This window comes from Festucalex cinctus, chromosome 2 (genome assembly GCF_051991245.1).
Source record: "Festucalex cinctus isolate MCC-2025b chromosome 2, RoL_Fcin_1.0, whole genome shotgun sequence".
Taxonomy (NCBI): domain Eukaryota; kingdom Metazoa; phylum Chordata; class Actinopteri; order Syngnathiformes; family Syngnathidae; genus Festucalex; species Festucalex cinctus.
Window position 1 is genome coordinate 43794538 of NC_135412.1, and position 15370 is coordinate 43809907.

The 15370-nt window shown below is 39.8% G+C and overlaps 1 protein-coding gene and 2 long non-coding RNA genes across 10 annotated transcripts in view; 1 reads left to right on the plus strand and 2 right to left on the minus strand.

The window, feature by feature from the left end:
* The window catches only part of lamb2l (laminin, beta 2-like), a 215547-nt gene that overhangs the window by 162078 nt on the left and 38099 nt on the right, over positions 1–15370 (minus strand). For all 5 annotated transcript variants that reach the window (XM_077515185.1, XM_077515182.1, XM_077515183.1 and 2 more), the window contains 5 exons: positions 7468–7588; positions 7107–7299; positions 6881–7024; positions 2194–2425; positions 1955–2118 (listed from right to left, as the gene is read on the minus strand). In XM_077515185.1, the coding sequence (XP_077371311.1) occupies positions 1955–2118; positions 2194–2425; positions 6881–7024; positions 7107–7299; positions 7468–7588 (854 nt within the window). The remainder of the gene's footprint in view (positions 1–1954; positions 2119–2193; positions 2426–6880; positions 7025–7106; positions 7300–7467; positions 7589–15370) is intronic.
* The window catches only part of LOC144014886 (uncharacterized), a 15325-nt gene continuing 636 nt past the window's right edge, over positions 682–15370 (plus strand). The window contains exons 1-4 of one of the 4 annotated variants that reach the window (XR_013282615.1): positions 682–1147; positions 4525–4754; positions 12295–13358; positions 14089–15370. The exon at positions 14089–15370 is cut by the window's right edge and continues 636 nt beyond it. This is a non-coding gene — a long non-coding RNA (uncharacterized LOC144014886). Of the gene's footprint in view, positions 1148–4524; positions 4755–12294; positions 13711–14088 lie in introns of those variants that run through there. The other 3 variants (XR_013282617.1, XR_013282616.1, XR_013282614.1) reach the window with 3 other exon arrangements.
* LOC144014889 (uncharacterized) overlaps positions 15035–15370 on the minus strand; it is a 1319-nt gene continuing 983 nt past the window's right edge. The window contains exon 2 of the long non-coding RNA XR_013282620.1: positions 15035–15318. This is a non-coding gene — a long non-coding RNA (uncharacterized LOC144014889). The remainder of the gene's footprint in view (positions 15319–15370) is intronic.

A 15370-nucleotide genomic window follows, 5' to 3' on the forward strand; every position in this document is an offset into this window, starting at 1 on the left:
TAACTGGCAGGTTTTAGCAACTGTTGCTTTTTTGTTTTTCAGCAGCTTTGGGTCCAGAATGCACCAAGCCGTATAAAGTAGCTTTACATATGCTGGGTCTGTTTTGCAGGCAGTGTGATGAAATGTCATCTCTCGCCATAAATGGAAGTATCAGTCATTAAAAAGGTCATTACAGCCATTTTTTTTTTTTTTAGGGAAAAAGTAATTACAGCGATCTAATGACATCACTTGGTGTTTTTCTTTCTTCTTTTTTTTTTTTTTTAGGAAAAAAAGTTATTACAGCCATCTAATGGGATCACTTGGTGATTTTTTTTTTTTTTTTGAGAAAAATAGTCATTACAATCATTTTTTTAAGGAAAAAAAAATCATTACAGCCATCTAATGGCATCACTTGGTGAGTTTTTTTTTTGGGGTTGTTTTTATTTTTTTAATTTTATTTTTATTTTTTTTGGAGGCGGAGGGGGGGGGGTCATTACATCCACACCCATCACCATGGGTGGGCCATAGGGGTCCGTGCCCGCCCACCAAGATGATTGTGCCCGCCCATTCGAGGCATGGACCTTTTTTATTGCGATTATATGTATTTATTTTCCATTCATTCTGTTTAGCACTCTTATGTCTGAGTGTCAGTAAACGCAGCACAGGTCTCGCGGTGTACTGTGGGAGGTACGTTACGTTTGTGTTTGCCGCTTCTGTTCATTGCTTCTAATGCTCGCCGCTCATGAATTGTTGTTGTTTTCGGTGTCGGCTACAGCCAACGGTAGCCGCTTGTTCGAGACAAATGAAAAGGGAGACATTCCCAAGCAATGTTTTCTGGCGGCATTCTTGCAAGATGTCACAATATGAAGAAATAGTGGTATGGTTTTGTTTGATTGATGGCACTGCAACAGCCATCCCAGCCTTACTGAAAATAATGCTAGGTATACCTACGCTGACTTATCGTTCGTGATGAATACGTCAATGTTGGCGTGCAATGCAATGACTCTCATGTACATTTTGTCCAAGTGAAGCTGCACGTTTCTGAGGACACTGGCGCACAAGATAAGTGAGGAGGGACATACTAACTACATTTGTGTTGGCAACTAAAGGGGACACTTGAAAAAAATAAACCACGGGAGCCACACATCGTTTGGGCATCTAAAATGAGGTAGGATTTTTGCTTTCCTTTTTTCTTTTTTAATTCTGCTGCAGACACTATTCAAACAGGTGGCCCGTTCGAAGCAATATGTCAGCGCATCCGCCATATGGGATGTGGAAATTGTATTTGCCATTACATCGGCAAATAATTAGTAAGCTTGACTTTGAATGTGATAATATAATCAAAGGTAATAGTTAATCCAATGAGTTGTGGCTTGATGATACAAGGAGAAACGGAACGAGGCGTCTTTACAAATAGCTTCACTATGCATCATCCAATATGGTTGCGGTGTCAACCTACTCACGCCGCAACCGCAGTCGACTGTATGTGTATGTACTGTAAATGCTGTCTATGATAATACTGTCAGCGGGCGCCATTCAATGGATAGAGATGCATGGCAGTGCTACATAAATGTATCCAAATATATTGGGCAGGTTAATGCTGTCTGTAGGGTATTCATAATAATTTGGCCCACCCATGGATTTCATGTGCCTTGGCTCTGGTGATGGGTCTGATTATAGCCATCTAATGGCATCACATTTTTTTTTGTTTTAGGAAAAAAAAACATTACAGCCATCTAATGGCATGCCTGGGTGTTTTTTTTTGTTGCTTGTTGTTGTTTTTTTTTTTTAGGACAAAAAAAGTCATTACAATCATCTAAATGGCACCACTTAGTGCACCTATTTGGGATGCAGCATTGATTTAATCACATAGCTGAAGCACCTGGGGGCCAATGAAGACACAACATTTCCGAGATGATTTTCCCCAAAATTTATAGCCATTTATAGTTATAGCCACTACAGTATAATAACTCACCAGCATAGCCTTGTCTGCAGTTACACATAATGAGGTTTGAAGAGTGGTCAGCTTGGCAGGAGTGTCCGTTAAAGTGTTCTGAACCGGGATTACCGGGACATGAGCAGGGGCGACAGTGGTCGCCTGAGCCGAGCATTGGGTTTCCAAAGAATCCATCCTGACACCTGAGCCAAACCAATGAAGTGAGTTATTTACCATCGCTGGGACAACCACGGCAACACTGGCAAAATGTCGCCTACCGTTCACAGAGATGGCCGGCTGTGTAGTCTCTGCATTCTCTACACTCGCCGGTTTGGGAGTCACAGATATCTGCATGGCCGTTACACTGACAGGGGGTGCATCTCGGGAAGCCCCACTGGCCGGGTTGGCAGTCAGAGCACTGGCGCCCAATTGCCCCCTCCCGGCACTGGCACTGGCCGGTAAGGGGGTCACAGTGGTGGCTCAGTGAACCCTCAGAATGACAGTCACAGGCTGAAAAGACAGAATGTATTTCCTGTATAGCATAACTGAAACTGATGATGTAGACAAAAATAATTTCATGGATGTGGATTACCACCTTGAGGAAGTGGAAAACGAAAAAAAAAAAAATGCAGACTTGATCCCAATTGTGCAAATATTTTCGGGAAGACTTTTGAAAGTGTCTGTGGGCTATTTTTTTGTCCATTCATCCAGAAAAACGTTTGTGAGGTCAGAAGTCACTGATAGTGAACTTCCTTTGGCTTTCCTTATGTAAATGATTAATGAAAATACATCATGCTGAAAAATAATAAAGAAAAAAAAACCTAAAAAAAACTTAAACCCCTTAAAACTTAAAAAATATATATATTTAAAAAACTTAACTATTTAAGAAAAAAAGTCCGCACACCCCACATAGCATAACAGTATTGCTTTAAATAAAGTAAATGAAATTCAGTTCATAGCAATTTAATTTGACTAAATCTACTGTATCAACCTCCTTTGGATAAGAAAATGAAGGAGATTAAGTAATAATAGTCATTAGGGGTGTTAAAAAAAATCGATTCGGCGATATATCGCGATACCACATCGCGCGATTCTCGAATCGATTCAATAATAGGCAAAATCGATTTTTTTTTATTTTATTTATTTTTTATTTTTTATTTATTTCTTTATTTTTTTAGGATTCACACCTTAAGCATGGAAGAATGTTATATGAACGGAACATTAAGCCTTAATATTTTATTTCAATGCTGTTCAAACATGAAACAAATTACAACCTCTATAAGACTGAAATTTCAGATAAATAAATAATACATTTTCATATAAATCTTACACTCTACAAGCTTACTGATTAGTATTTTCTAAATTTTAATGAAAAAAAATCGCAACAATCGACTTATAAATTCGTATCGGGATTAATCGGTATCGAATCGAATCGTGACCTGTGAATCGTGATACGAATCGAATCGTCAGGTACTAGGCAATTCACACCCCTAATAGTCATCATGGCAAATAATGTGTAACATTAAGTTTGCTAGCTCTGCTATCATGCAACCTAAACAAAATGATTTTGTATGTATAGCGGCAAAAGCTGCAATACCCGACCAGGATTTTACCTTTAGTATTCACTGTTCAGAGAAGCAGAGCACACTCAATTATTTATTTATTTATTTTTTCACTCTTTAAAGTAAAAGAAATGAAAGGGGACAGAAAGAAGTACAACTTATGTCTTCCCCTAATCAACAAAAAAAATAAAAGAAAATAATCAACACAAAATGAATGATAGCAAGCGGTCAAGACGCTTTCAGTGTAACAATACTCCAAAATAATTCAACTGCATGTCCTTGTGCTATATATATATATATATATATATATATATATATATATTTGCAGTAATTGTGCTTATAGACATTTTTAAAAAATACAAATAGACTGAGAAGATTTTGTTTTCCAATCCAGATTGTTCCACAGACTGACACCTTGAGTTGAAATACATCGTTTTTGTTTTGTTCTATATTTAGAATTGGAAAAAAATGTCTGTTCCTCTTAATTTGTACTCACTTTCCCTTTTTATAAATTTGGCTTGTATATTGCCTGCTAAAATTTCATGATGGGCTTATTTTATTTATTATTTTATTATTATTTTAAGGTGGTTAAACTACATCAATTCATTAAATTTTAAAGTTTTTAGTTGTATAAATAATGGCTTGGTGTGGTCTCTGTATCCACATCCAAACATGACAAGAATAGCACGTTTCTGTAGAAGAACAATGAGTTCGGTGTAGATTTTATCAGCACGTTCGGCAGTACAAGCCGGCTAGCGGACGTTAGCCGAAAGCTAACATCGAACATTTTCACCCAAAGTAGTGCCAGTGCAAAGTGTTTACTGCTGAAATTGGATGGATTAATCTTGGGCTCTTAACGCCGATAACATGTTTTTTGGTGGCAAAATGTAAACTTGGAAAAAAAGAGACAGAAGGGGGTGATGCAAGAAAACAGACCCCCGGTAGCCTACACATCATGCTAAAGAACTTATTCACGGCCACCCTACTGCGGCAAAATAACCAGTCTTGCCATATTTTATTTGTTTATATATTTGTTTATTTTAACAGGTCGCCCTGAGCCCGTTTTTCTGTCAAATCATCCCGACTGGGCTCCAACATTAATGTTGGGTCCCAAGTTACAACATGTATGTCTCAGCCCAGTCGGTGCCAAGATATGAACGTACACAGGAGAGACAAGCAAAGAAAAGACGACTCGAAGTGGCAGAGTTTGTTGCAGTTATGCAGCCAGATGGCTCCAGTAACCTGTACCCTCAGTACTGCTGACATCATTGACTCTGGTATGCCACTCAGAATTCATTACATGATATATTGTATGCATGAATGAATGTATGTGTTTATGTTTGTGTGTGTGTACACGCACCTTATATTTTAGAGACATTTGGAAGTGTTTATAGAAATAAGTACAGTGGTACCTCTACTTACGAAATTTATTGGTTCTGGAAGAAAGTTCTTAAGTAGAAAATTTTGTAAGTAGAGACGCATTTTCCATGTAAATGCCCTAATCCGTTCCAAGCCTCCCAAAATTCAGACATAAATGTTTTATAAAGCATAAAAATGCATCAAAACATGTAACAAATACATGTTAAAATAAGATTATTCCACAATAAATGAGAGTTGTGCATAGTGTAAAAAAACAAAAGAATAAAGTAAAGAATAAAAATGATGGTCATTTACCTTTTTAACTGCTGCCCTCATTGTTTTTTGCCCTCTTCGGTGCATGTTCCTCTCTCTCAGAAGTGTTTTTTTTTTTTTTTTTTGCCTGGTGTTTTGTAAAGAACTGATCCATGGATGTTTGCTTTTTTTTTTATAAAAAAAAAAAAAAACAATCCTTAGGAAATGTCCAAGGCAAACATCATCTTAGTGAGCAAACGCCCGACTGGTGAACACTTTTTCTGGGCGATTCTTTTAAACAAATTCTGAAACTTCATGGAAACTTCCGGTATGGCGAGGCATCTTTTTTTTTTTCTTTTTTTTTTAAAAAAGGCCCGTCTTGTCGCAATTAAAAACTTACTGTGCCTTCATCAATCACCAATTGTTTGAATTTTTGCACAAATTCGTTGGCCGTTAGTTCATACATTTACGAAACACCGCGGGATGAATGATGAGGACGCTGTATAGACACCGATCTAGTATACGCTCATAGATACCTATGGTAGAGGTTCCTCTTAGCCAATGGGATGCCAGAACGATGCACAAACACCGATCCAGTATTTACGCTCATAGATACCTATGGTAGGAAATAGCCATAGCCGAAAGTATGTTGCGTTTGGTAATGTAATTTTACCTTTCGTATCTAGAAATTTCTTTCGTACCAAGAAGCAATATTTTCCCGTTGAGGCGTTTCGTAACTCGGAAATTTTGTATGAAGGGACGTTCGTAAGTAGAGGTTCCACTGTATTTGCTTGTAGCAATGTTCATACATTAAAAAAAAATGCAACAAAATGTGTAAATTTTTTACACTGACAAAAATCACCCTTGGTCAGGACGTAATTAGGATCAATCCCGCCACAAAGAGACACCTTCTGCCTGTATCGTTGTTTTTGATCTTCCAGTAAATCGTGAAAATACTGCGAAAATGACATCAGGTTGATAAGCGCTACCATGTAACTCGCGAGTGTACCTTGTGAACAGGCGAGCCAACCAGCATGGCGCCCGTAGTAAAAACTCCCATGATGCATTACGATGTGCAAGCGACCTATTAACTTCCGAAGGCAGCCTATGTTATCAAACAAATCAGCAGCTGTCCATAAATTAATTAATTAATTTATCCCCCCCCAACCCCACCCTCCAAAAAATATGACTTATACTCCAGAGTGACATATAGTCCAAAAATATGGTACATTTTTCACATTTTTGTGTTTTTTATATTTTTGTATTTTGAAGGTTAAGAAAAGTATTCATCAACAAAGTTGGGATTTATCCATCCATCCATTTTCTTGGCCGCTTATTCCTCACAAGGGTCGCGGGGGGTGCTGGCGCCTATCTCAGCTGGCTTTGGGCAGTAGGCAGGGGACACCCTGGACTGGTTGCCAGCCAATCGCAGGGCACATAGAGACGAACAACCATCCACGCTGACAAGCACACCGAGGGACAATTCAGAGTGACTAATTAACCTGCCATGCATGTCTTTGGAATGTGGGAGGAGACCGGAGTATCCGGAGAAGACCCACGCGGATGCGGGGAGAACATGCAAACTCCACCCAGGAAGGCCGGAGCCTGGACTCGAACTGGAGTCCTCAGAACTGGGAGGCGGACGTGCTAACCACTCGGCCGCCAAGTTGGGATTTATCTTTGTTTAATTTTAAGGGTGAGTTTAGGTTTCATTCACCTTGTATGAAGAAATGTGCTGTTTGGGAAATGTGGTGAATGAGGTACACAGCGTGTACATGTTTGTGTAACTCACCACTACAACCATTGGCTCCAAAGCCGTAGGTTCCTGGAGCACACTGGTCACAACGTCGACCCATCACATTGGGTTTACAGTGGCACTGACCTCCGACCCTATCACATTCACTTGAGAGGGAGCCTTGAAGATCACACTGACAGGCTACACAAGTGAGACCATCATTACCCGAAAATCAAAGACGCGCATGTAAGCAAGCAAACGTGTGATTGATTAGAGTACTCACGCAGTGCGCCATCGTGAATGATGGCCGAAATACTGCAGATGAGCTTGGAGCACATTTCAGCCAACGTGGGCATTGGCGTGATCATAAAAGAATCTAGACACATGTAGCGAGTCATCTCCTCACGTCGCAGCTCTCCCTCAATCTCATTGCCTTGGAAACCAGGAAGCTCGGTATAATTGGGGATTAGAACTAACTGTCGGAGAGGAACAAAGAAAGCAAAATCAAATAAAATAGAAGCAAAATCGATGGATGGTGCACATGATGTTGTTGAGTTATAATTTGTAAAAGTATGTTTAGTTATGTGCATTAACAAAACAATAAAACTAATGGAATGGAGGCTGTGGTTGCTGTCTTTACTCACCGAATCAATAAGAATGAAGGCAGTGAGATGTCTGTGTGTCACTCCGTGGCGCTGGAAGCGGATGGAAACCACGTAATGATTATTTGGCTCAAAGCAGAATGGCCTTGGCATCTGGATGTATCTGGAAGGCAAGAATAGGCGCTTTCACACCAAAAAGCCCAGGAACTTTGAGTTCATGGTAGAGTCAGTTCCGGGTCCGAAGAACTTGTGAGCGGCCCACGAGTTTGCGTTCACACGGCATGAAAGCAGGCAGGGTAGTTTATTCAAATGAGACTGATGACGTATGTCAGGGGAGGAAAAAAAACAGCACTACCCCGCCTGTCCAGCAAGTGGCGGTACCGGTAAAACTGAATGACAAACAACCAGTGTGACGTTGAAAAACGCGACCTTTGACCCTCCATCGCCATTTGGTACGATACAAGGCATATCATCTTTTCGTTTTCCTTGTCATGTTGTACGGAGTTGTGTTTGCAGCAATTAGAACTTCACGGGAAAGGTTGATGAGAACCATTGGGACCCGCCGTATTTCCACATCAAGATGAGAAATGGGCAGGACTTGCTCACTTGGAAAGACAGTCAAACCTGCAAGCACGAAGACGTGCACTGGTAAGGTTTAAACAATTATACGAAATTTATTTCACATCGGAATTAAGCTGTAACATGTAACGGAGCTCCCCTTGCAAGGTGGAGAACACGAAAAAAAAAAATGAAGTTACAGAGTGTATTAGTGCCTTAAACACATCGTATGACTGGCGCGTTCAGTTGCACGTCTACTTGCGTGTGTCCCCGCGCGTCGGTCGTTTGTGGATGTTTTGTCGTACTTTCTGCCATGAAAAGGGCAATCGCTGGAAACTGGTGTTTCCTGCCTAGTTCTCGTGCAATTCACGGCAAAATAGGGCTTGATGGCGAGTTGCTGTTCACGCTACATGTACGCTGCGTATTTCATAATACCGTTGGACCTGGATGTATTGTTAGTCTGTCCGCATGTTTTTTTTCTTTTTTTTTTCTGTTAAACACATGATTGACCGATCCAAAGTGTTGAAATGGCTTTCTTTCTTTGACGATGCACGAATGTTAGAACAAAGGTGCCGGGATTTTGGGAAAAGTGCTGATTTTGGAAGTGTCAGATTGCCACCTCAAGCCAGTGGTTTATCATAGGACCATAAATTGGTGCATATTCCGCTATTTTAAGGTATTCTGTCATGTAAATCACAAGGCTGTTGCACAAAAGTAATTAATGTAGATATTAACATTTATTAATTTGTTGTGTTTCTGTTTCAGATTTGCCACTTCTACCAATCTGGGTGTGTTCCGCGCAGGGAGTGGAAGAACATCAGAACCTCTGAATGGTGGGACGCTGTAATTATGTTTGCATTACTGTTTGTCAAAAATAAAAACATTAAAAAGAATTCATTGAGCATAAGTTTTTATTCGTGTGGAAAAAAAAACAGAACCACAAAAGTGATATGAAAACAAAAGCATTTATTACTTATGCATTTGGCTTATTTGTGTCCACAAGTCTGTTTTGGACTGCCAGGAAGCCCATTTGGAACTCTCCGTTGTGCCTTTGTTCAACCAGCTCATGTGCCACGTGTTGATCTTCCTTGCGCTCCTCGCTTCTGAGGTCAACTTCCTCCTTGTGCTGCTCGCGTCTGAGTTCAAGGTCCTCCTTGTGCAACTGCATTTCTTCTAAGAACATTGCACTCGTGGACTCCCCCTTCTTTTCATCAAATTGGTGCAGGTATTCCAAAAATAGGTGGTCTCGGTCCCGTGTCCGCTAACCTATAGGGATGTAAATGTACAATGAGTGACAGTAAATACTTTTGATGAGCTTCCAGTTACATGACTTTGAACTTATTGGAACTTGACAAAGGGGCAGGAAACTCTGTTCGAGTGGCGCAGTTTCTGCTTGTGGACGGACCATCCTCGCTTGTACCTTCCTAACGCATCGACTTAAACGGTTTCAACAGATTCGTGCAATGAGTAAGAGTACAGTACAATGATTTAGGTAAGGGTAAAACACGGCACTCACGTTAATGTACTTTCATTTTTCATAGTTACAGAACAGAATATGCCACACTACATTGCCAAATATGGCGGCATGCACTTGAAGCTTTTTTAGGCAATACACACTAGTAAAATTGCAGGAATGTAACTTTTTTTTTTTCCCTTTCTCAATGCACCATTATGAGTGAAATGAAAATTGTATATGTGAGTATGAGGATTTATTATTGTGTATGCCTATGAATTTCATGTACATACGTTAATGACAAATGCACGCATGTGTTAAGGTGCAATTGTTTACACAAGCAGGATTACACATTTTCTTTTAGTACATTCCAGTAAAAGAAAATGTGGAGTAAATTAATACATTCCAGTAATGTACTTTTTTTTTTTTTTTTTTAATGAAATGAGTCAGTAGATATAAAGAATGGGTAGGACTAGACAAGTTTTTAACTTCTTTCTACTCCTTTGAACATGTAAACTATTATGAATGATTGCAATAAGTTTCTTCTTTCTTTTAAAATGTTAACTGCTACTCATTTGTTTATAATGTCCAATAAACAAACAAACACACTGCCTTATTCAACGAAGCAAAATTAATTGTGAGTGGGGTGTTGCTTTAAAAGTTTTAAATGAAGCTTTTGAAGTTATATAAAATGAAATGAAACATACCAGGACTGTTCAGGGAGGCATCATAACGTAAAGGAGAGCAGAGAAGGTCCAGCTGTAAGTCACAGTACATAACATTATTTTTCAGTTTCCCTAGAACTGTTTATGAGTTGTTGTTTTTTTTGTTTTTTTTATGAGTTGTTAGGTGATGAGGCTAAGAAGTTAAAACGTTTTAGTTACGTTGAATGCAGAGCTTTGTATTAAGGAAAAAAAAAAACAGAACAAAAAACGAAGTGGTTGTTTTGCTTTTAACAGTGAATAGTATGCCTAGCTTCCACACGTCCTTTTCACGAAGCTTTTCAATTTCGTCACTGAAAGCAGGGCTATTTCGGCGTTAGCTGCCTACAATACTTTTCGTTTACTAGGTTAATTGATTTAGGAATGATTTCACATTACATGGGCTCGGAGTTGCCCTGGATGCGTGACTTTGCCAAGCTTAAGCTAACATGCTACGCTAACAGTTTAATGCTAGCGCGGTGTAAAAGCCACGTTGCGACCAAGCATCGACCTAAATAAATTTATATACAAAGATGTGCATGAGGCAATTCTGTCTTACCTTCGTGTGTTAGCAAGGCTGTTGGCAATGAATCCTCGCACACTGCCGTGTCCTTGCACATTGCTTCCAGCATGGTGATTGCAGAGTCCTCCTTTGTACTATTGGTGGTACAACCCATCCGGTGGCCGAGAATGTCGTCCAGTCATTCATACATTTATTAATTTTGTGGTCATTTCCACAGTGGTTGTTGTGGTCCTTGAGTTTCCTTTAGTCCTGTTGGAGTTTTTTTAGTTTTTCCCTCACCTGCTTTTGTGTGTGTAATGTTAACTCTGCTAGCTTCGCGGTTATTATCGTTTCTTGTTGGACTTTCGAAGTGCCGTTGGGTCTCCTCGTCCCATGTTTGCTCAGGAGAGCCTGTACTTCCTCGTCCGTCCACCTCTCGGTTTTTTAATCCTTCCATTGCCGAAATGTTTGAAGAAAAAGTCGTAGCGCCCGATAGAGTATAGTAAAGAAGAAATGGCGGCTTTACCGCGGGAAAAAAAAAATCATCTAACCAAAACGACACACCTCCTCACCCAATCAACCAATCATAACACACTAGACAACACGCCCCCACCTTGTGTAGTTCAGGGTACACCCAAATACCCTCCTCAGGCCTAGGAACTTAGGTAGTACCGTTTCGACCCCCCCAGACCCGGAACTGGTTTTGTGTGTGAACGCAAACTTTGGACAAACTCCCCCGGAACATAGGGAAGTTCCTTCATAAGTTCCTGCGGTGTGAAAGCGCCTAATATAAATGTTGGTATCTCCTAACAACTTCCACTTTTCAGGGAAGATTTAAAAACGTGGGAATTTATGCACATTTATGAGGTCAAACAGAGAGAGGGTCTGCTGGCGCTGCTAAACTCCCTGTTGTAGTTCATGCCAAAACTGTTTGATGGGCCGGTTCTTTCAGACCAAACTCATCCAAGTAGTGATATTAGTATATGGTGTGCACTGGAAACAGAAACTGTAACTCTGGCTAGGATGAAGAATTAATATTCAGCTACAACGAAGGGCAAATGAAGTTACATTTGTTTCTTTGTCTTTTTTTTTTTATAAACATATTATCCTACTGCTTATATGCTGTAAGGGAAATCGGTCCAATTAATTATTAAATGAATAATTGTTAATTATTAAATTAATAATCAATTAGCTCATTAATTGAAGGAGACTCAATGTTTAAATTAATTTTAAGCTTGCCTGCGGAGCACCACATCTCTTTTTGATAACTTTATCAGGATAACAGATGAGAACCTCGTTGAATCAGTCATTAAAATGAAGGTTGCACCCTTACTACAATTTTGTGAGTTCTTTGTTCAGCTTAGAGGTCACTATAAATTGATGAAACACACACACAGTAAACCAGGTTTTGAGTTTTGTGCAACCTAGGTGGGAAAATCTACTTAGAACTTAAAGAAGCAAAACTAACTACTGTGATAGTAAATAAAATAAGAACTAAAATAATGAAATCATCAAAGGAAAAGAAAACAAGAAAAGAGAAACGGTCTTAACCAAGGTGATGGATTTCTTAAATCAAACCAACATGGGACCCACAATCAACCTATTTTGCACCAATTTGTACAATCGGGCGAATGTCTGCAAATTTGCACTTACAGATGGAGTTGGTCTGAGAAGCAGGACCCTGGAGGGAGACTCGCCAAACCCGTTTGAAGAAGGGATGAAGAAGGTTCAGTTCAGAAGAGGGGCAGAATTTGTCCGGCTGGCCAACTGAGCTTCACGGGGTCAACCTGCTGGCTGGGAAGAGGCCCTTTTTGGTTGAGGCCTCAGGGTGCCTGGAAAGGCACCATCCGTTTGAGCCTTTGCAGGGACCAAAAGCAGCGTGTTTCGCTGCGCCTGTCGCAACACGCGATGGCTTCTGTGCGTTGCCGTGTGCTGGAGGTTAAGCTAGCTGGGCTAGCCCTTTCTCTGGCAGCCGCGCCCGATGGAGGGGGGGGGGGGCAGCAGCCCGGGAGAGCAGGAACAGAAGGGCCAGGGGCCCAAAAGAGCAGAGCAGCAGAGGAGCGAAGACAAATGAGTAGAGAAAAAAAAAAGACAGAAGCAAGCAGGGAGCGTGCTTTTAAATTGGGAGGGCGGCGGCCTATGGCGTTAGATTTGTGCCACAATTCCGTGCGTAACAAAATGTGTTTCGTACGTACAAAATGTGTTTCGTACGTACCAAAAATGTGTTTCGTACGTACAAAATGTGTTTCGTGCGTACAAAACAGTCCTCGCGCACGCTTGCTACGTCTCTCCTCAACACGTACGAAACTTTGATTTACGCTTGCGATGCAAGGGTCGAGGCGTAATATTTGTGCCACAATTCTTAACCAATCAGGAGTCGGACAGGAGAGCAAATCCTGATTGGCTGTTTAATATCCAATCAGGCAGAACTTTGACAACGTGTCGTCACGCCGCGTTGCATCATGGGCGCTTCGATTTTTTGTTTTTTTTGTTTTGTTTTGTTTACTAGCACTCGGTGCTTTCCTGTTTGTATTTTATCTGCATTTCTGCTGACTTTTATTTACTTAACAAAAGTTTCGTTATATTACGGGGTGAAGCAGCTCCCAACTGCTTTCCTGCTTAGCGGAAGACAAGTTTTAGCCCTCATGGGACCGTTGGATGACCGTTGGGGGCGACGCTAACTTCCGAATCGAAGACTACTTTCAACATTTTCATAACGGTAAGTAGCATAAAAATAGCATCTTTTAACTTGGCCACTATCACACACAGGCTTCCAAGACAATCAAAATTGTATGTAATAGTTGCATACACGACATTGGCAATGGATGTGCATAGTTATGATGAAGAAAAAAAAATCGCCACCCCCTTTCTTTATTTTCTTATGCATTTTTAGTGCCTAGTGCCACCAAATGTATATCGTGTAACTAACAGACAGAAAAAAACATGGAATGTCCAAAAGCACTGTTAACACAATGCCATAGTTACTGATTTTTAAGTACGTTAGTGATATTGATTAGAAAATCGTGGAAAATTACGAGATATCAGCTCTTGAATTCAATTCACGAGTTAATTTTGTTGTCATTACCTGTATACTTGTGCACATAAATGCCATATCAAACAAATCACTAAAGCAGCCTTTTACCACCTAAAAGACTTCGACCGAAGGGTTGCATGCTCCATACCAGAAGAACCTGACTCATGCTTTTATTTCCAGTAGACTTGATTATTGCAAAGGTCTTCTGACTGTTCTCCCTCAAAAGAGCATCATATTATAGCTGCAGAGGTTATGAAGTGGTTACCCTTAGTTGTACTAGACATTTAACATGAACAAGAAACTGTAGAAACATGGATGGTCACATTGTTTTCCCATAACTACATGAAGATGGATATGATTGTTTCACGTTTTACAATTAATAACCTTGAGCTTTTGTTTGTTTCCAATTTACCAGGTAAACCAATCCAGATTGTGCATCGTTTCTATATCCGGGTCACAGTCATCAATAAGATGTCTAAGGATAGAGAGTACAGCTGAGATGGATGGGACGGCGATGGATGGCTCCACAATAGCAGTCTACCATGCCTACTGTGTGTAAAACTTGAAATAAAAACGGCAAAGATGCACTGTAACTGAGGACGATTCATTTGATTTAAAAACAAAATGTACAGTTTGCTGTTTGTTGATCGATAATGCATCATTAAGTGTCAATTACAAATACAATGTGTAATATATTTTCATCTGTGGAACCTCTTGGGTCTTGCATTCTCAATACATCATCGTGAGTACAGTACTCTGAGGTCTTCTTGGTCAATGATGGGCAAATGTGCAGTGTGTGCACTTCCGCACTTTAATCTTGAAACCATAAATGTGTCATGTACTGCATTGGCACTGTACCTGCAATAGTATTTTGGTTATTGTTTACAGGTTGTTCCGAATACAGTGTGTGTGACACATTTTATTTTTCTAATTGTCAATGATACTGTTTGCAAGACACATTTAAATAAGTTCAGTAAAAGTGTTGACAACTTACAGGAGAAAAAATATTTTAAAAATGTTTGATTTGGTATGCTGCAAAACAGGCCATTACAACTATTCGAACTTCAAATTATGATAGTCCAATGTTAATGTTGTCATTCTTCAGGAGCTCTTGATTTCTCTGCTGTCAAGCTCAAGCTTCACGTTCTGACTCTTCCTACAGACATTTTAATGACTAAGTCAAATTGGTCTCATCAGCTGGCTCAAAAACGTCAGGAATTAGGGCTGCACAAAATTGGAAAATCATGCAATACGCGATTTTGCTGAATATAGCAATAGATATTGCAATATTTAATATGGATCTAAAGAAATGACTGATGATGATTTTATTACCTAATGAACAAATTATATTTCTCATGCAGTAAAATGTATTCAGAGTTATTTAATTGTAATGACTTCAATAATGTTCAACTAGTGGATGGTGGTGCACATTTTAGCAAGTGGCTGACTGGTCAAATTCAGATAAAAGCAAAAAATTCCATATGAAACTTATTGCATGTCTGTTATATGCATATTGCATGGGCCAATAGCGCGATATCAATATTTTTTCCACTCCACTTCTTCATCTTCTGCTTCTCGTGGTGTTTTTGACACTTCTGTTGTGGTGTCATCAGGTGCATTCTGGGTCCTTTGTCATCTTTGTTGCCTGGTAATAAAAACAAAACCCAAGGTTAGCGCTCAGATTTTTAATTGTCTAT